General features: G+C 45.1%; 1 protein-coding gene across 2 annotated transcripts in view; it reads right to left on the bottom strand.

Annotated features, from left to right (window-relative positions):
* The window catches only part of LOC144695595 (zinc-binding protein A33-like), a 186,107-nt gene that overhangs the window by 25,848 nt on the left and 137,942 nt on the right, over positions 1-22,317 (bottom strand). The window contains exons 1-5 of one of the 2 annotated variants that reach the window (XM_078566493.1): positions 14,268-14,664; positions 9,547-9,642; positions 8,679-8,912; positions 7,687-7,709; positions 7,478-7,593 (exon numbers count right to left, since the gene is read on the bottom strand). In XM_078566493.1, coding sequence (XP_078422619.1) covers positions 7,478-7,593; positions 7,687-7,709; positions 8,679-8,912; positions 9,547-9,642; positions 14,268-14,642 — 844 coding nt within the window. In that variant the 5' untranslated portion in view covers positions 14,643-14,664. Of the gene's footprint in view, positions 1-7,477; positions 7,594-7,686; positions 7,710-8,678; positions 8,913-9,546; positions 9,643-14,267; positions 14,665-22,317 lie in introns of those variants that run through there. The other variant, XM_078566491.1, reaches the window with a different exon arrangement.

Here is a 22,317-nt window from a genome sequence, read left to right as displayed (position 1 = left end):
ATACTTCTTTGAAAGAGGGGAAGGTGACATTCAAACAAAGAGCAGTGAGCATAACTTACAGTGAGTGAGAGAGAGAGGAAAATTGACAGGCAGAGAGAGGTGAGATCATGACTGACAGAGAGAGAGTGTGTGTGTCACGTGCACAGAGAGGGGGAGAGAGAGAAAGAGGGGGCATAATCGGCAGTGAGAGGGAGAGTGTGAGAAAATAAGAGAGAAAGAGGGAGCGAGAGAATGTGCCAGGCAGAGAGAGCACGTGACTGGCAGTGAGAGACAGAGAGAGACAGAGAGTGACGAGCAGAGAGAGAGGGAGTTAGAGAGGGTGACAGGTGGCCACGACAAGCAGAGCGGAAGAAGGGGCACAACATAGGGAGAGGGAGCATGACGGACATAACAGCATAAGAAATGGGAACGGGAGTAGACCATTCAGCCCCTCGAGGCTACTCCGCCATTCAATACGATCATGGCTGATCTGCTTGTGCTTCAAATTCCACATTCCCGTCTACCCCCGAGAACCGCTGGTCCCCTTGCCTAACAAGAATCTCTCTACCTCTGCCTTCAAAATATTCAGTGACCCCGCCTCCACCACCTTCTGAGGCAGAGTTCCAAATTCCTACAACCTTCAGAGAGAAACAAATTCTCCTCATCTCTGTCCTAAAAGAGCAACACCTAATTTTAAAACAGTGCCCCCTAGTTCTGGACTCATCCTCAAGAGGAACTATCCTTGTCAAAGCTCCGCTATACGGGCCACATCGTCCGCATGCCTGACACGAGACTCCTGAAACAAGTGCTCAATAGGGCGAGTGAGCCCCAGGAGGGCAGAGGAAACACTTCAAGGAAACCAACAAAGGCTCTTTGAAAAAGTGCAACACCCCACCAACATCTGTGAGTCCCCAGATCAAGACTGCATGAGGTGGAGGGAAACATCCGGGAAGGTGCTGAACACGTTGAACCTCATCGCCAAGGGCTATCTGAAGCCAAACATTGACAGCGAAAGGAGCGCATGGCAACCCGGGCACCCCACCCACTGTACCCCTACCACTCCACCCACCCTACACCCTGCCACCCTCTGCCCTACCTGTGACAGATCCTGTAGGTCACACATTGGACTGTTCAGTCACCTGAGAACTCATTTTTAGTGAGGAAACAATTCATCCTCGACCCCGGGGACTGCCTAAGAAGATGAACATTGTGCAATGATCAGTGAACATCCCCACTTCTGATGTTATGACAGACGGAAGGTCATTAATGAAGCAGTGGAAGATGGTTGGACCTAGGACACTGCTCTGAGGAACTCCTGCAGTGAAGTCCTGGAGCTGAAATGACTGACCTCCAACAACATGACCATCTTCCTTTGTGCTAGGTATGACTCAAACCACTGGAGAGCTTTCCTCCTGATTCCCATTCACTCCAGTTTTACAAGGGCTCCTTGATGCCACACTCGGTGAAATGCTGCCTTGGTGTCAAGGGCAGTCACTCTCACCTCACCTTACAAGTTCAGCTCTTTTGTCCATGTTTGAACCAAGGCTGAAATGAGGTCAAGAGCTGAGTGAACATGGCGGAACCCAAGCTGAGCATCAGTGAGCAGGTTATTGCTAAGCAAGTCCTGCGTGACAGCACTGTTGACAATCCCTTCCATTACTTTACTGATGATCAAGAGTAGACTAATGGAGTGGTAATTGGGTGGATTGGATTTGTCCTGCTTTTTATGTAAAGGGCAATTTTCCATATTGCCGGGCAGATGCCAGTGTCTTAGCTGTACTTCAACAGCTTGGCTAGGCGGGCAGCAAGTTCTGAAGCACCAGTCAGTATTATTGCCGGAATATTGTCAGGGCCCATAGCCTTTGCACTGTCCAGTGTCTTCAGCCATTTCTTGATATCACATGGAGTGAACCAAATTGGCTGAAGACTGGCATCTCTGATGCTGGGTTCCTCCGGAGAAGGCTGAGATAGATCATCCACTCCGCACTGAAGATTGTTGCAAATGCTACAGCCTTATCTTTTTCACTGATGTGCTGGGGTCCCCCATCATTGAGGATGTAAATTTTGTGGAGCCTCCTCCTCCAGTGGGTTGTTTAATTGTCCACCATCATTCACAACTGGATGTTGCAGGACTGCAGAGCTTAGATCTGATCCATTGGTTCTGGAATCGCTTAGCTCTGTCTATCACTTGCTGCTTATGCTGTTTGGCATGCAAGTAGTCCTGTGTTGTAGCTTCAGCAGGTTGGCACCTCATTTTTAGCTATGCCTGGTGCTGCTCCTGGCATGCCCTCCTGCACTCTTCATTGAACCAGGGTTGATCCCATGACTTGGTGGTAATTGGAGAGGGGGGGATACGCTGGGCCATGAGGTTACAGACTGTGGTTGAGTACAATTCTGCTGCTGATCATGCGCCTCATGGTTTCCCAGTCTTGAGTTGCTAGATCTGTTCGAAACACCACAACATGATGGAGGGTATCCTCAAAGTGAAGGCGGGCCTTTGCCTCCACAATGACTGTGTAGTGGTCACTGCTACCATTACTGTCATGGACAGATGCATCTGTAGCAGGCATGTTGGTGAGGATAAAGTCAAGCATGTTTTTCCCTCTTGTTGGTTCCCTCACCACCTGCCGCAGACCCAGTCTATCAGCTATGTCCTTTAGGACTCGGCCAGCTTGGTCAGTGGTGGTGCTCCCGAGCCACTCTTGGTGATGGACATTGAAGTCTCCACCCCGAGTGCATTCTGAGCCTTTGTCACGCTCAGAGCTTCCTCCAAGTGATGTTCAACATAGAGCAGTACTGATTCATCAGCTGACAGGGGCTCGCTAAGTGGCATCAGCAGGAGGTTTCCTTGCCCATATTTGACATCGTTCCACGAGATTTCATGGGATCCATCGTCAATGTTGTGGACTCCCAGGGCAACTCCCTCCTGACTGTATACCACTGTGACGCCACCCATGCTGCTGGTGGGAGGGGACATATCCAGGGATGGTGATGGTGCTGTCTGGGACATTGCCTGTAGGCTATGATTCTGTGAGTATGACTATGTCAGGCTGTTGCTTGACTAGTCTGTGAGACAGCTCTCCCAATGTTGGCAATTTTTAGAAAGGAGGACTTGCAGGGTTGACAGGGCTGAGTTTGCCTTTGTTGTTTCCGGTGCCTAGGTCATTGCCAGGTAGTCCATCCAGTTTCATTCCTTATTGACTTGTTTTTAACGGTTTGATACAACCGAGAAGCTTGCTAGACTATTTCAGAGGACATTGTAAGAGGCAACCAGATTGCTGTGGGTCTGGAGTCACATGTAGGGCAGGCCAGGTGAGGACGACAGATTTCTTTCCGTAATGGACATTCATAAACCAGATGGGTTTTTACAACAATCGACAATACTTTCATGGTCAACATTAGACTTATAATTCCAGATTTTAATTGAATTCAAATTTCACCATCTGCTGTGGTGGGATTCGGACCCAGGCCCCTGGAGCATTACCCTGGGCATCTGGAATACTAGTCCAATGACAATGCCAATGCCTCCCTGTTTCCTGGAAGGATCCAGGTGCAGAGAAATTCAGGACAGCAGTAACGTGACTGCCACGAACAGTAATAGGGCTGTATTTTATGCTGAGGGTGGGATCCACACACCCTCATGTAAATTTCAGGGGCAATCACACTGCTGCTGAGTCAACTCGCCTCAATTCAGCCAATGTCAGGTGACCACCTGACAACTCCCCTGCTAGCCTAAAATTATGAGGTGGGGTGAGACTGGGTATTGTGTAATGAGAAAGGAATAATTGGCAATCTAGTTGTGCGAGGCCCCTTGGGGTTGAGCGACCATAATATGACAGAATTCTTCATCAAGATGGAGAGTGACGTAGTTGATTCTGAGACTTGGGTCCTGAATCTTAATAAAGAAAACTATGATGGTATGAGGTGCGAGTTGGCCATGATGGATTGGGAAACGTTACTTAAAGGGATGACGGTTGATAGGCAATGGCAAACATTCAAAGAGCGCATGGGTGAACTGCAACAATTGTTTCTTCCTGTCTGGCGCAAAAGTAAAACAGGAAAGGTGGCCAAACCATGGCTTACAAGGGAAATTAGAGACAATATTGGATGCAAGGAAGAGGCATACAAATTGACCAGAAAAAACAACAGACTTGAGGATTGGGAGCACTTTAGAATTCAGCAAAGGAGGACCAAGGGATTGATTAAGAAGGGGAAAATAGAGTACAAGAGTAAGCTTGCAGGGAACATAAAAACTGACTGTAAATGTTTCTATAGGTATGTGAAGAGAAAAGGATTGGTGAAGACAAATGTAGGTCCCTTGCAGTCAGAAACAGGGGAATTTACAATGGGAACAAAGAAATGGCTGACCAACTAAATACATACTTTGGTTCTGTCTTCACAAAGGAGGACACAAATAACATACCAGAAATGTTGGGGAACACAGGGTTTAGTGAGAGGGCGGAACTGAAAGAAATCAGTATTAGTAGGGAAATGGTGCTGGGGAAATTGATGGGATTGAAGGCCGATAAATCGCCAGGGCCTGATAATCAACATCCCAGAGTACTTAAGGAAGTGGCCCTAGAAATAGTGGATGCATTGGTGGTCATCTTCCGAGATTCAAAGACTCTGGAACAGTTCCTACAGATTGGAGGGTAGCTAATGTAACCCCACTATTTAAAAAGGGAAGCAGAGAGAAAACAGGGAATTATAGACCAGTCAGCCTGATGTCGGTAGCGGCGAAAATTCTAGAGTGCATTATAAAAGATTTAATAGCTGGAATGTGGAAAACAGTGGCAGAATCGGACAGAGTCAGCATGGATTTATGAAAGGGAACTCATGCTTGACAAATGTACTGGAATTTTTCGAGGATGTAACTAGTAAAGTTGATGAGGGGGAGCCAGTGGATGTGGTTTATTTAGATTTTCAGAAGGATTTCCACAAAGTTCCACATAAGTTATTGGTGTGTAAAATTAAAGCGCATGGGATTGGGGTTAGTGTATTGAGATGGATAGAAAACTAGTTGCCAGAGAGGAAACAAAGAGTAGGAATAAACGGGTCTTTTGCCGAATGGCAGGCAGTGACTAGTGGGGTACCGCAGGGAACAGTGCTGGGACTCCAGTTATTCACAATATATATTAATGATTTAGAGGAGGGAATTAAATGTAATATCTCCAACTTTGCGGATGACACAAAGCTGGGTGGGAGGGTGAGCTGTGAGAAGGATGCAGAGATGCTTCAGTGTGATTTGGACAAGCTGAGTGAGTGGGCAAATGCATGGTAGATGCAGTATAATGTGGATAAATGTGAGGTTATCCATTTTGGTAGCAAAAACAGGAAGGCAGATGATTATGTGAATGGCTATAAATTGAGAGAGTGGAATGTGCAACGAGACCTGGGTGTCATTGTACACCAGTCGCTGAAGCTAAGCATGCAGGTGCAGCAGGCGGGAAAGAAGGCAAATGGTATGTTGGCCTTCATTGCCAGAGGATTTGAGTACAGGAACAGGGATGCCTTGCTGTAATTGTACAGGGCCTTGGTGAGACCACACCTGGAATATTGTGTGCAGTTTTGGTCTCCTTATCTGAGGAAAGATATACTTGCTATAGATGGAGTGCAGTGAAGGTTTACCTGACTGATTTCTGGGATGGCAGGACTGACATATGAGGAGAGATTGAGTTGATTAGGATCATATTCGCTGGAGTTCAGAAGAATGAGGGGAGATCTCATAGAAACCTAGAAAATTCTAACAGGACTAGACAGGGTAGATGCAGTAAGGATGTTCCCGATGGTGGGGGAGTCCAGAGTCAGGGGTCACAGTCTGAGGATACGGGGTAGACATTTAAGACTGAAATGAGGAGAAATTTCTTCACCCAGAGAGTGGTGAGCCTGTCGAATTCATTACCACAGAAAGTAGTTGAGACCAAAACATTATATGCTTTCAAGAAGGAGTTAGATGTAGCTCTAGGGGCGAAAGGAATCAAAGGGTATGGGGAGAAAGCAGGAGGAGGCTATTGAATTGGATGATTAGCCATGATCATAATGAATGGTGAAGCAGTTTCGAAGGGCCGAATGGCCTACTCCTGCTCCTAGTTTCTATATTTCTATGATTCTGTGGGAATGGGTGAACCAGTGGCGGGTATGTCACCAAGGACATAGCACCCTAATTTACAGGTCCACCTGCCTGTTTGTCCACCCACGAATGGTCCGTAAAGTTCAGCCGATATTGTCCAGGTGAAAGTCCAGCTATCAGTGGACAAATCTCCCTAAAATCCACTGGAGGAGAGGCTGCACCTTCCTCGGAGGTGAGACACTGAGAAATCTAAGTGTCATCTTCTTGATCATCAATCCTGGTGAGTGGGGATCCCCCATATACTGCCGGGATTAACTATGGTTGAGGTTGACGATTAAATTGGGGGTCGAATAGTGGTATTGTCACTGGGCTGGAAATCCAGAGCCCCAGTGTAATGTTCTGGTGACCTGGGTTCCAAACCCACCACAACAGATGGTGGAATTTGAGTTCAATAAAAAAATGTAGAATTAAAAAAAGTCTAATGATGTTGTTGATTGTTGTGAAAGCCCATCTGGTTCACTAATGTCCTACAGGGAAGGACATTTTAGCTGGTCTGGCCTATATGTGACTCCAGACTTACAGCAATGTGGTTGACTCTTAAAATACTCTCTGAACAAGGGCAACAAACGCTGGCCTAGCCAGCAATGCCCACGTCCCATGAACGAATAATTATTAAAAAATTGTGTGGGCGGGCTGACCACCCACACTGTGGTGAAGTGGACTCTCTGTGGACATTAGGGAAAAGACACTTTGTTGAGGTGAATTATAAACCGGCAGAGTTAAGGCAGTCACAGTTCCTGCCTATTTAACTCCATTTAGCACCCACAGTGAGAGGGAAATCGTAGGACAATCCAGACAAACAAATTCCACTGGCCCACTTACTCCCCCTATCATTTAATATGTTTATTTTATGTTCAGTGTTACTGAAAACATGAGGAATATTGAACATTTGAAAGGTTTGATTCCCAAATGTAATCGATCACTGATTGATCGTGGGCTTTCAGAAAACCAGCCTCCAGTAAAAGCAGCAGCATTTTTCAGTTTTCAAATGTAGCTCCCTCCTGTCCCTTACATTTCTGACCAGTCTACTGATCGAGTGGGAAACAGAATTGGCACCGACGGACAATATGGAAATCCCCAAGACTCCAGGATTTGGTACAGCGTCAGGAACGGGACAGATGGAATTTCAGCAGATCCCAGATCTGTCCTGAAAATACATCCATTGGGAATTCTGGGCCAGGCTAATTGTTCAGCAAAAAAATATCAAATGGAAACAGATCAGACAATTATATATTTTAACAGAAAACTGACTGAAGTAAAATCTAGTCAGTTACAATACAATTAGATATTTATTATAAAGAGACAGATCCCTTCAACTAATAACAGAGAGAGCTGTTTAATAGCTGGTGTCAGGAAGCTCACACCCACCTGTATTAATCACCGTCAGCATCTTTTTCCACACTCTGTACTGCAGTGACCCAATGTACTTCCCCACATTTATTAAAGGGTAAACCTTCTGTGGCTCTGGGAGAGTTCGCTTCACTCTGAAACAGGAGATAAAGGTCAGTGTTGGATCATTCCAGGGTGAGGGAGAAATATGTTAGAAATAAAAATCAAACCAAGGGTGTAAATTTTACCTTTTCTGTAGATCTTGAATTTTCTGTGGAACAAGAACAATAATTAATGTTTGTGTTTGGAGAACATTTTATCACAAAAAGTAAAGAAACAAACTGGATTCCACAGAAAAGTACATTATAAATATAGCAAGTTATTGGACTGCCTCTTCCTGTCCTCACTGGACTGTGAGTTACTCCACAATATTACAAATGACTCGATCTTACTGCACAACTCAACTCAGAGGTACAATCCAATTGTAAAATCCTGATGGATGTCCAATTATTGGAATTAATTTAACAGCACTATGGGTATACATACACCACAGGGACTGCAGCTGTTCAAGAAGGCAGCTCACCACCACCTTTTCAAGGGCAATTAGGGATGGGCAACAAATGCTGGCCTAGCCAGCAATGCCAACTTGCCATGAAGGAATAAACAAAACAGTTGCTTGGTAGAACAGAACTTGAATATTGATGAAAAGAGACGTTACTTGTGAAAAAATTTCAGATGAAAAGATTATTTTCTCTTTTCAGTAATAATTAATTAATTGTTTAAAGAGAATTACTTTAATGATTTCATTTAATAATTTGTATGTGTCCTGGAGACAAATGTTTCTGTGACTCTGTACCAGTGTTGTCCAATAGAAATCACGGACTATCCTAGAAAGACGGGGAAATCTGCAATGTTAGTTTTACGTTCAGCCTTGGGGCTAATCAAACTTGTCTTTGAATCTTTGTCTGCAGTTATACTACAGATAGCGTCTCAGACCACTCTGTGTAACCTGAAAACCTGAACCATACAGAATATAAACAAGTTCCAGATGTAGTAATTTCCAAGTTAAAGGCAGCCGTTAGTGACCTTGGGTGTGAGACAGAGGAAACAAAATGTCACAGGTGATTGGTATTATTCTGGTCAGTGAATTTTATATTCTAGATATTGATGACACAACCTGTTCATTCTTCACGACAGTCTCAAAAAGAGGTGAAGGAGAGAGAAATAAATAAACAGGCACCGTTAAAAACTTGATGTTGTCCTGTTCACTCAGCTCTTGTTCAATATCCCGAACAGTGATTGAAAGCGATGAGATTTCCTCCGTTATCTTCTCAATCCTCTCCTTCATCTCCTGACTCTTTTTCTCTTTCTCCAGGTTCAGATCTTCCAACACGATTCTCTCTTCCTCACGGAGAAACTGGTGCAGTTTTTCAAATTCGGCTGTAATCTGTTTCTCTGTATTTACACCTTGGTCCTTTGGAAATTATCAGTGAGGTTGAAAAATCAAATGAGGATTTTAAAAAGGTTATTCAGCCTGAGCAGTTCTGTTCATATCAGAATATTATACAGAAAAAATATTCCCAATCTAGTTAATCCACATCCAGATAATTTATTGAGATGTATGTATGATTTATTTTAAACAGAGAAAGTTATTCTCTAATGTTCTGAAATCTAGTTACTTGATTATACCTTAGATATAATAGATGATAGATGATCAGACGATAATTTATTCAGAAGAGGAAGCTCTAACTGAGGATCAAGTTGCTAATTTCTCTATTTGGTTTATTGGTGACGATCTTGAATTTAAAACCCCAAGTTTTGGACTCCCTGTCAAACAGAAACATCTTCTTAACATCTACACTATCAAAAACTTTCATAATTTTAACGGACTCTCTAAGGTCACCTCACAGATTCTCTTTTCCAGCTGGTTGAATCTTTCCCTAAAGGTATAACCTCTCAGTTCTGGTATCATCTTTGTAATTATACTTTTGCGCCTTCTCCACTACCTCTTTATCCTTTTTATAATATGGAGACAGAATTCTGCACAGTACAATTCTGGACGTCTATAATTCTGTACAGAATGTCAAACAAAATAAGATCAGAAGTACCTGAATGTGGGTTAATGTTTTCTCATAATCACTTTTTACAGCATCACATTCCTTCTTCTTGTCCAGGATCGGCTTCAGTAAATTTTGCAGTTCCTCCTGATGAAAGAATAACAATTAATTTGTACATTTTTCAAAAATAAACACCCAAAATTAAACATCATACAGTTAAAATTAAAAATCTGAAGGCTCTTATTGTGGGGTACCTATTGCTTCACATTCAGCAGTTTGGTTGAAAAGTCCTATCAAAGGTTTTCATCTTGCCCTCATCAGGACAATTCACAAGAAATTGCCAACATTAAGGGGACAACAATTTATACTGCTGGGAAGAGTGCTGATTGGTTGGCAAGTGGACTCTGATTGGTGGAGGCGTTGCCATGCAGAATGCAGCATGGAACAGTTAACTGCCCAGATGCGAATTTCTGATTGTTTAGTGTGGTAATTTGATGTGTAATATACCTTTAAGAAGAATGGTATACAGGATGATCACATGATCTTGTCATCCAATAGCTGTGTAGCTTGGGCTACCTCTGTAGTTAGTCTTGAGTTAGGTTTTGTGTTAGAAGCACACAAGTGTAACAGCTGTGTCTCTTGTGTAAATAAACAGTATGTGCATCATCTAATATTGGTCTGCTGATCTGTTCTTTCTTCTGTACCAACTCGGCCATCCTGAATCATGCGTGCAACCCGTATTCTTTAGTCCCAGCAAATGGGTATTGAGAACACAACATTTAGCAAGTGTTGTCCAATCCTGATTGTGCTAAGAATTACACTGAAAATCAATTTAAGATTATCAGTCGGTCTTTCAGTGTGGCTCACTTATGCATGCTAGAAGCCACAAATATTCACACACAGGGCCCTGTGCTTAGCAGGCAGATGGAGCCTGCCCCACATGCTGCACCTTTGACAACCAAACAAAAGCTTGGGGAACAGCCATTCCCTGGTTCACTCCCCAGGGCAAAGCCTTGACCAATCACAGTCGACCTGGTTTGAATTTTGAACAAAAGCACCTTCATGCCTTTGTTACCTCCAGAATGTTCCAACGCATTCCTGGCTGCTCTCCCACATTCTACCCTCCATAAACTTGAGGCCATTCAAAACCCTGCTGCCCATCTTCTTACACCATGCCCCATTCACCTATCATCCCGGTGCTCGTTGACCTACATTGGCTCCCGCAAAAAACACCTCGATTTTAAAGTTTGCATCTGTAATAAAACATTGTGTAATAACTTTATAAAATCCTAAAACAGCGACGCTCATTACCTCTGCCAAGGGCACGTCTCTATCACAAGCTGAAACAAGCCATTATTAATCCTGATAGCAGGGATGGGAGGTGATCTTATGACTCAAACATAAACCAACTGTCTGAAGATTAAACAGGATGTCCTGGCAAGAAATGAGTTTATTGGTCCTGGATTGGACCAACAGCTGGGAGAAGCAGGGTGATTCTAATCCCCATGGCTGATAGTGGCAGCCTCCTCAGAATAGTTTGCTGGTCCTGGGCTTCTCATGGAAATAAGAGGGATTACTTTGAATACCTGTCCCTTGCCAATGGACAAATGAATAAATTAATGGCATAAAAACTTGCCAGAAATGAGGTAAATAAATGGATTCTTGAAAGGGAAAAACAACACTTTGGACAGAAGGGAGCCTCTCGAGGTGGACCAGTGCTGGCTCCTGCCTATCACCCTGGTTAGTCCAAGAAGACTTTGGACAAAGGAGAGCTTTTCAAAATGATCTATACTGGCTTCGGCCTAACATTTTGACTAGCTAAAGAAGACTGAAGAAAACAGAAGAAACTGCCCCTTCCAGTTATGAAGATCAGCTTCATTCCTCCATTTGCCCAATCCAGGACTGTAAACCATTCTGAGGAGACTGTCACCATCAGCCATGGGGATCAGCATCCCCCTGCTGTTCCCCGCTGTTTGTCCAATCCAGGACCAATAAACTGTTCTCACTTGTTACTTATGCATTTTCTGCCTATTTAGATTACACATCATATCTAAACCGTTCCTTCTTAATAAATTTAAACTACCTTAAATTCACGGATGAGTTCTCGACTCTCTATTTTGGGTAATCTGAGCCTCCAGAACTTTAAATCTTACAAATCCTTTAAAATCACTCCATGGCCTCGCTCCCCGCTATGTCTATAATCTCCTTCGGCCCCACAATGTTGTGAGATATCTGCTCTCATTTAATTCTGGCCTCTTGACCATCCCTGATTTTAATTACTCCACAATTAGTGGCTGCACCTTTAACTGCAGAGGTCCTGAGCTCTGGGATTTTCTCCCTAACCCCCTTCACCTCTCAGCCTGGTAAACACTCCTGAAAACCTACCTCTTTGCCCAAGCTTTGCACCATCCGTCCTAATATCTCCCGATGTGGCTCAGTGTCTAATTTTACTTTACAACACTCCTGTGAAGGACCTGAGGATGTTTTATTACATTAAAGGTGCTAGATAAATATAGGTTTTTGTTGTTGATGTAAAGTGAGACTCCTTTTAGACTAAAGTGAATCTTTCATCCTCTGTTGTAAAAGAGTTTAGGTTTAATAATTATTTACAATTAGTTTGTAGTTTAGCTTAGTTAATGATCAAGTAATTCAAGTTTATTAATCAATTAATCCAATATGATATGCTGATGAATTGTAGTCAATGCAGGACACTAGTACATCATGTGACTAGGTCTTAGCAGTCACATCCACACTCGACAAGTGGGCAATACCACATGGGCCCAAGACAATGCTTCAAAGACATCACGGTTCAGCAGTCCTGGTCTGGGACCATCATCCTCCCTAGCAATTAAAACTTACCAGTTTATATTTCCTAAAATCCCAAAGCCTATCATGTGAAGGTTTTAAGCAGTTAGTCCTCATTCCTGATAATTAGTCTAGTCCTTTTAATTTGTAGTATTGTAAGAAGGGTAAAAGCAGTCACTTTCCTTCACAACACGAAACCATCTTTGGTTCTGTTAAGCTTAGAGTTAAGTTCTGTAATCAGTTTTTATCGCCATGTTGTTCTCTTGCCTTTAATTCCTTATGAAGATATAATGTATTATGCTGCATCTTGTATGTGTATCCTGATACCTCAACTTGAGCACACCAATCAGTTTTGTGCACTAATTTTGTTTGTATTTTCTATGGGCTTTATGTAATTTCTGTAACTTTGTAATTTCTGAAAGGCTATGCACTGCTCTGTCCTCTTTTACTATTTTTAATTAATTTGTCCCAAGCACTGGTAGATACAACAAAAACATCGAAGCTCTGCTCTCAACCAAAACACACTGATAAGTACCTGTCTTAATCTGAGTTCTAGGGGACGTACGATATTGACACCTACATATCAATAGGCACCTGACACACTGAGCCCAATCACTGAGTGTTACTGACATCATACCCTCTACTACCTCAAACAAGCGGACACCGAAATTAACTTAAGACCCCTGTTATCTCTGTTGAAAGTCATAACATTTAATGAAAGAAGAGAAAAAGCTACAATGAGAGGGACTGTCCCATGAGTAACTGAGACATAGGAGGGCCAATCAGGAGTCAACAGGAAATGACATCAATTGATGACCGTTACACGTGAGAAACAAATCAAAAACTGATCATGCACCACTTAAACCAATCGGGAGTGATCATTTGCTGCCCGAGCCAATAAAAATTCAAAAGCATGATTGATCATGAATGTGGGCTGTGATTTAGAAAGAGTTTAAAAGCACCAGCTTTGAGCTACCAGACATGCATTGAATTAGAAACTGAAGACAAGAGACTGCTTTCCAGCCGGGAGCAGACCACAGAACTGACCGACCGGGAGGGAGAGAGGGAGAAGACCACACAACCGACCGGGAAGGAGGGAGAGAGGGAGAAGACCACAGAACCGACCGGGAGGGAAAGAGGGAGAAGACCACAGAACCAACCGGGAGGGAAAGAGGGAGAAGACCACAGAACCAACTGGGAGGGAGAGAGGGAGAAGACCACAGAACCAACCGGGAGGGAGGGAGGGAGAAGACCACAGAACCGACCGGGAGGGAAAGAGGGAGAAGACCACAGAACCAACCGGGAGAGGGAGAAGACCACAGAACCAACCGGGAGGGAGAGAGGGAGAAGACCACAGAACCAACCGGGAGGGAGAGAGGGAGAAGACCACAGAACCAACCGGGAGGGAGAGAGGGAGAAGACCACAGAACCAACAGGGAGGGAGGGAGAGAGAAGACCACAGAACCAACAGGGAGGGGGGGAGGGAGGGAGAGAGGGAGAAGACCACAGAACTGACCGACCGGGAGGGAGAGAGGGAGAAGACCACAGAACCAACTGACAGAGAGAGAGAAGATCACATGTCACCTTGTGCCCTGAGCTGAATCAGGAAGCAAGAACCATGCTGAGCCAGTGAAGTCATTGCCTAACTTGTTAAGTATTACTTTTGTTACTTAATAAACATTTCCTGAGTTACATCACCAGATTGTCTCCTATTGCCTGAATGGTTAAAGTCTCAAAAGGACAAATTAATGTTGAGTGAGGGCAGACTCACGGATTTGGAAGTTAAACACCCACAAAAAATTACATTCACCCTGGTTTCTGCAGCAGAGATACAAATGGCAGTTCATCTAAAGACTGAGTAATTAAATAATAAATATTGAGAAATGCTCAAACAGAATCTATTAATGTTCCCTGTGTGGGATTCTGTTATCTGTTCCTGTATCTTATTTTACACAGTATCTCCTCACCTTTAACTCTTCAGTCGCTTCTTCCACTGGCAGCACCTCATGGTTTTGATGACTTTTTGAAATTTGACAAATGACACAAATGGGCTGATTGTCAGTTTTACAGAAAACTTTCAGCTTCTCCTTGTGACGGCTGCATTCCTGCTGAATTTCACCACCTTTATCACTACTTACAAATGTCTCCACGACATTGGAGAGGGTGCGGTTGGGTCTGAGGTCCATGGATGAAGTCTCCTTTCGACAAACAGGACAGGAGGTAGTGCCAGCTTTCTCCCAGTAACGGGTTATACAGGATCGACAGAAGCTGTGATCACAGTCGATTAAGACAGGGTCTTTATACAGATCATGGCAAATAGCACAGGAAAGATCAGCTTCCATCTCGAAGGACTGATAACCTTGCTCTGTGCTCTATGTAAAATGGTGATCAGTATGAAGTGAAATACTTTCAGTTTCATTTCCTGATTCCAGCAGCAACATAAACTACACCCAGAAAAGGGGAAATGAGGCATATAAATAGATTGCAGATAAATAAAATTTCACAGAATCACAGAATTGTTAAGGCACAGGAGGAGCCCATTCAGCCCATCATGTCTGCACCGGTCCCTGAATTCACTTCGTGCTATTCTCCAGCCTTCATCCCGTAACCCTGCACATTCGTTCTCTCCAAATCACAGTCAAATTCCTTTTTGAATGCCTCAATTGAACATGTCTCCACCACACTCTCAGGCAGTGTATTCCAGACCCTAATCACTCTCTGTGTGACAAAGCTTTTTTCTCATGTCACTTTTGCATCTTTTGCCAAGTACTTTAAATCTGTGCTGCCTCATTCTCGATCCTTTCATGAGTGGGAACCGTTGCTCCCTATCTACTCTGTCCAGATCTCTCATGATTTTGAATAACTCTATCAAATCTCCTCTCAGCCTTCTTTTCTCTGAGGAAAACAGTCCAAACTGCTCCAATCTATCTTCTTAACTGAAGTTCCTCATCCCTGGAACCATTCTCATCAATCTTTTCTGCACTCTTTCCAATGCCTTCATATCCTTCCTAAAGTGCGGCACCCAGAACTGGACGCAATACTCCAGCTGAGACCGAACGAGTGACTTATACAAATTCCACAAAACCCCCCTTGCTCTTGTACTCTATGTCCTTATTAATAAAGCCCAGGATACTGTATGCTTTATATACTGCTCTCTCAATCTGTCCTGCCACCTTCAGTGATTGCGCACATACACCTCTTTCCCTCTGCTCCTAAACACCATCTGGAGATGAATTCTTTATTTTATATTGTCTCTTTATGTTCTTCCTACCAAAATGAACCACTTCATATTTCTCCACATTGAACATCATCCACCATTTATCCACCTGCTCCACAAACTCGCCTATGTCCTTTTGAAGTTCTCCACTATCCTCCTCACAGTTCACTATGATTCCAAGTTTTGTATCATCCATAAATATTCAAATTGTGTCCCGTACACCAGAGTCTAGGTCATTAATATGAAGCAGGAAAAGCAAAGGTCCCAACACTGACCCCTGGGGAACTCCACGAAACCTTCCTCCAAACGAAAAAACATCCATTAACCACTGCTCTCTATTTCCTGTCTCTCGGCCAATCCCATGTCCATATCGCTATTCTCCTTTTTATTCCATGAGCTATAACCCTGTTCACAGGTCTGTTGCAGACACTGTCCCAATGCCTTTTAGAAGTCCATGTACACCACATCAACATCATCACCCTCATCAACCTTCTCTGTTAAAACCCCCAAAAATTGAATAAATATTCTGACAGAAATAAACCTTGAGTAACAAAATCATTTGTGAAAATAATTAGAAAAATTCCCATTCTGTTTCTCTCACTATCTCCTTTCCCACTCTGTCGCTCTCCCTCTCCCCCTTTCCCACCCTGTCTCTCTCACTCTCCCCGCTTTCCCACTCTCTTTCAATCTCCCCCCTTTCCCACTCTGGCTCCCACACTCTGTCGCCCTCTCCCACTCTCTCTCTCCCACACTCCCCTTTCCCACTCTCTCTCTCCTCCCCTTTCCCACTCTGCCCCTCTCACTCCGCCCGCATTTTTGGGGATGAGACTCACTGGGGATCAGGGAGGAGACTCACTGGGGATCGGGGGAGCAACTGACGGGATCGGGGGAGAAACTCGCTGGGGATCGGGGGAGAGACTCGCTGGGGATCGGGGGAGAGACTCGCTGGGGATCGGGGGAGAGACTCGCTGGGGATCGGGGGAGAGACTCGCTGGGGATCGGGGGAGAGACTCGCTGGGGATCGGGGGAGAGACTCGCTGGGGATCGGGGGAGAGACTCGCTGGGGATCGGGGGAGAGACTCGCTGGGGATCGGGGGAGAGACTCGCTGGGGAGCGGGGGAGAGACTCGCTGGGGATCGGGGGAGAGACTCGCTGGGGATCGGGGGGGAGAGACTCACTGGGGATCAGGGGAGAGACTCGCTGGGGATCGGGGGAGAGACTCACAGGGGATCGGGGGGAGAGACTCCCTGGGGATCGGGGGAGAGACTCGCTGGGGATCGGGGGAGAGACTCACAGGGGATCAGGGGAGAGACTCGCTGGGGATCGGGGGAGAGACTCGCTGGGGATCGGGGGAGAGACTCACAGGGGATCAGGGGAGAGACTCGCTGGGGATCGGGGGAGAGACTCACTGGGGATCGGTGAAAATTCTCTCCTCAATTTGACCGTTTTTGATTTGTTTTCCAACATGAAAAAGGGCCGCCCTGAGGGGAGGAAATGAGAATCTGACCACAGCAGAAAACACTGGGACTTCCACAGAGGGAGGTCACAGCTTCTGGAAATATCAAACATTACACCCACCCTCCTCAGCTCTGTGGGATTGTGTGGGGATAGAAATAAGAAAATGAGCAAAAGCTGGAACTGGAGCCTCACTGTAAAAATAAATCCTGTTCCCAGTTTAATGCATCACAAAAGGGTTTTACAATATCTGGGATTCAAACACCCACCACGTTGTTTATCAGGGGCAGAATTTTACGCCACGCGTCCCGATGTCATCCTGCGCACGCGCAATCTCCAGGTCGGCGGGCACGCGCAGCTGTCGGAGCTGCGCCCGCCATCAATTAAAAGGCCACTTAAGGCCATTCAAAACCCAATGGAACCCGATTTTACATTTGCCGCCCGTGCGATTTCGTCCTCGTCGCACTGGCAAAACAGGCAGGCGGGCAGCCCACAATTTGCAAAACCCCTTCCAAGGGTGGGGTAAAAAGGGTCAGCAACATTGTCAATGTGAGTAGTGAGGAGTTTAGGAGATAGTTTGCTGCTGGTCGCTTATTTGAACACGACAGCTTCATCTCAGTTCTGAGCTTCATTCCTTGCATTTCTAGGCTGCATTTCAGAATTCATTGGTGTCTCAGCAGAGACCTGACGAGAATGAGATTATAAAAATAAAACCAACAATGAAATAAATCTGAAATGGAAAAGGTGATTCAGGTCCAGAAACCTTGTGGGTTCTGATCAACGGATACACATTTAAAACATCATTCACTTGTCTTTCCCCATCACACATACTGAATGGACTTCCAGACATTGCCAGAATTTTCACTTTCTTTGCCTGGTAGGAACAATTCCCCAATGAGTCCCATCGACTAGGAACTGATGTGTGACACGGGAGGGGATGGAGGAAAAGAAGGAAATTAAATATTCCACACTCTGGTGCCAGAGTTTCCTCATGAATAAATAATCTGGAAAGTACAACAGTTCTCAATGCATTAAGAATTGTAAAGGAGATTTCACTCCAGCTCCTAAGGCAGCACAGCTCAGACTGGGAGATTCCCGTGTGTTGATGCAGTGTACACTCTGGCACAGTAAGCAGAGCAGCAACACAGTCAAACACACTCATAATGTGACTTTCTTTCAGACGTCCCTCAGCCTCAATTTCCTCATCTCTTCTTCTGAAGGCAGCAACTGGCGACTCGGGAACAGCAGAGCTGAGCTCAGTTGTGTCCTCACTGGAGAGTAACAAGGCTGGGGCTCATTTCTCTGGGAAAGAGATGACAGAGAGGGAGACCTGATCAAGGCCTTTAATGTTATGAAAGGGGAGGGTAGATGTAGAGATGATGGGCGGAATTTTCTGTGCCCATTGGCAACGGGCGTGTTTGGCAGCGTGAGTGGACAAGACGGCGAGAAGGCCAAAAATCAGTTTCCCGCCATTGTGAAACCAGTTTGCAACCCACCGCTCCACCCGTCAATGGCGGGCCATGTTTCCCGCTGTCGGATGTCGGGAACTGCATTGTAAGATATCTGTATATTGTTATAAGCCCAGCTCGCCGGAACCACTCCCAACCCCACACCACGCTGGATCAGCCAAGCACATCACGCCGATGTGTTTCACAACTGTACATAAGCGACGGGCACCTGGGGGCTGCACTTCACTCGTGACTTCAAGCTTTGTTTGCCTATCTTGTTTCGGGCAGCACGGGCAGTCATCAGTGCCAGGCTTCACAGACAGAGACACATCACTTTTAGGGGGCTCACAGGCAGGTCTCTACTAACCACATCAGCCATATGTGGATGACTTTTCAATGGCTGCAGGGCTAGGGCTTGTTTGGGGAAGGGGGAGAAGTGGGCTCAGGCAAGGGAAGAGGCTGCAGGGCGAGGGCTGTACTGGGGAAGGGAGTATCCAAGGGTGTGTGTGGGGCACAACTTGATCTTGTTGATTGAAAGTGGCCTCAAGATGATGAGGGCTGAGGAGGCAGTCTCCAGAGCAGAGGAGGCCAGATGGACATGTGAGGGTGTTTGTGAGAGACTGAGCAGTGATGTCCCTTGAGCTGGCAGTGAGTGAGATGCCAGTGAATGTGAAGGGCTTGAGTTTGTGAGTTTAGAGTGATGAGATGGTTGCCATATCCTGGCGGCAAGGATGAGACCATTCACCCTCTATCTGCATTGGATAGCCAACCTCTTCTGTGCATCATTGGCACTGACCATCACTGCTATCGCCTCCCAAGCCTGAGTGGTAATGTTGCTGCCCCTCCTGTGGCCAGAGTGGGGTTAGAGGACATCACAGTGAGCCTCCACAGTGTACAAAAGGTGCTCGAGGGGCGCGTCACTAAACCTGGGGACAGCAGTATTCTTGCCTTTCGGGGCCATGTCTTCTGTGCAGCAGTCCTGGGCTGGAAGCACTGAGAGGTGTGCGCGCGACTGAACTTTAAATGTGGCGTCCGGCGTGACGAAGTGGCGAGGTGGTGGCATGGCAGCAAATCGGAGCCTGCTCAGCATCGAAACGGCATGTTTCCCGGGAATGCATGAATAATTAGGCGGGATTGGGATGATATGGCATGAGAAGCTGCCATTGCAGCCGGCTAATAAAAAGTTCCTTTTCCCACCAGAACCTGCAGAATCACTGAATCTTAATGGCACAGAATGAGGCCATTCAGTCCATCGTGTCTGCACCGGCTCTCCAACTGAGCATTATCATCTCGTGCCACTGTCCTGCTTTTGCACACACGCACACAAACACACAGATACACACACACACAGATACACACATACACAGATACACACACACAGATACACACACACAGATACACACACACACAGATACACACACACAGATACACACACACACATAGACACACACAGACACACACACACACAAACACACACACACACACACACATAGACACACACACACACAAACACACACATAGACACACACACACACACACATAAACACACACACACACACACACACACATAGACACACACACACACAAACACACACACATAAACACACACACACACACAAACACATAGATACGCACACACATAGATACAGACACACACATACGCAGACACAAACACATATGTACACACACACATACACAAATATACACACACATATATATACACATAGGTACACACACACAGGTATACACACACGCACAGATGCACGTACACACACACATACAAACACATACATTCATACATACACAGGGCACACAAACATACACACACGCACACTTACACGGTGCCACAATGATGGAAAATTGTGACTAATGTAAAGTCACTCGATATCACTTGAGTGATATCAGCCGGTAATATCACCAGCTAACCAAAAACATACTGGACTGTTTAAAGGGGATCCTTTTTAAAAGACAATAATGATGGCCACCATAGGTCATCTGATGTCTGAAATTGGAAATGAGATAGAGAAAACTGTTTTAAAGTGCAAGGACACCTTCCAAGGTTTTTTAAAAATTCATTTGTGGGGTGTGAACTTTGTTGGCTAGGCCAGCGTTTATTGCCCTTATACAGAGGGCATTTTTAAGAGTCAACCACATTGCTGTGGGTCTGGAGTCACATGTAGACCAGACCGGGTGGGGATGGCAGATCTCCTTCCCTAAAGGACATTAGTGAACCAGATGGGTTTTTGTGACCATCGACAAAGGTTTCACAGTCATCATTAGACTTTTAATTCCAGATGAATTCAAACTGCACCTTCTGCTGTGGTGGGATTCAAATCCAGGTCCCCAGAGCATTACCCTGGTTCTCCGGATTACCTTACCAGTCCAGTGACAATACCGCTATACCACCATAAACAATGCCAAAGCAAACAAGGCCCCACCAAGGAATTGTGAAGACAGATTGACATTTTTTGGTAATATACAGACATCTACAAGGTACAAGTCAGGAATATGATGGAATACTCCCCACTTGCCTGGATGAGTGCAGCTCCCACAACACTCAAGAAGCTCAACATCATCCAGGACAAAGAAGCTCGCTTGACTGACACCACATCCACATTCACTCCCTCCACCACCAACGCACAGTAGCATCAGTGTGTACTATCCACAAGATACACTGCAGGAGTTCACCAAGGCTTCTTAGACAGCACCTTCCGAACCTACAACCACTACCATCTATAAGGACAAAGGCAACAGATAGATGGGAACTCCACCACCTGGAAATTCCCCTCTAAGCTACTCACCAACCTGACTTGGAAATATATCACCATTCCTTCACTGTCATTGGGTCAAAATCCTGGAACTCCCTTACTAACAGCACTGTGGGTGTACCTGCACTGCATGGACTACAGCGGTTCAAGAAGGCAGCTCACCACCACCTTCTCAAGGGCAGTAAGGGATGGGCAATAAATGCTGGCCCAGGTAGCGAAGCCCACATCCCATGAATGAATTTTGAAAAATGCACATGCACAGACACACACACAGACACACACAATACAAACACACACACAGATACATGTACACACGGAGAAACAAACACATAAGCAATAGGAGCTGGGGTAGCCCCCATTAGGCCCCCTGAGCCTGCAATGGCTGATTGGTGATCTCAGTTATACTTTCCTGCCCAAGCCCCATATTCCTTGATATCCCTAGAGTCCATCTCAGCCTTGAAGATACTCAATGACTGAGCATCCATAGCCTCAGAGATTCATAATGCTCCGAATAAAGAACTTTCTCCTCATTTCAGTCTTAAATTATCAATCCTTTAGTTGCTCCCTCATTTGAGATTCTCCCACCAGGTGAAACAGCCTCTCAGAATCTACCCTTCTTCAGAATCTTACGTGTTTCAGTGAGATTGCCTCTCATTCTTCTAAACTCCAGAATATAGGCTCACTCTATTCAACCTCTCATCATTGGACAATCCTCTCATCCCTGGGCTCTATGATCCTATGATCCTATTGCTATTACTGCTGCTCCTGCTGTTGCTCCTACCATTGGGATAGACCCCACCATTACTGTTACTGCTGGTATTGCTACTGCTAAAGCTACTGATTATTGTGAATGCTACAACTACTACTGCATTGCTGCTATGGCTGCTACTACTGATGCTGCTGGTACTAGATGTAACTAATGCAATGCTACTCGTATTATTACGAGTACTGCACACATTTATGTAGTGTCTTTAACAATGTCCCAGGCTGTTTAAAGAATAAATAACCTGGACAATGAACCAAAGAAGGAGATAACTTCCACATCACTGTCTAATGCTCCCTCCTGTAAAGTGCATGTGTGTAAATGATGAAGGTGAACATGACTGGGTTCAGCTCTGATACTCTCTAC

This window comes from Cetorhinus maximus, chromosome 21 (genome assembly GCF_964194155.1).
Source record: "Cetorhinus maximus chromosome 21, sCetMax3.hap1.1, whole genome shotgun sequence".
NCBI classification, from domain to species: Eukaryota; Metazoa; Chordata; class Chondrichthyes; order Lamniformes; family Cetorhinidae; genus Cetorhinus; species Cetorhinus maximus.
This window is presented reverse-complemented; position numbering and strand designations above follow the sequence as displayed.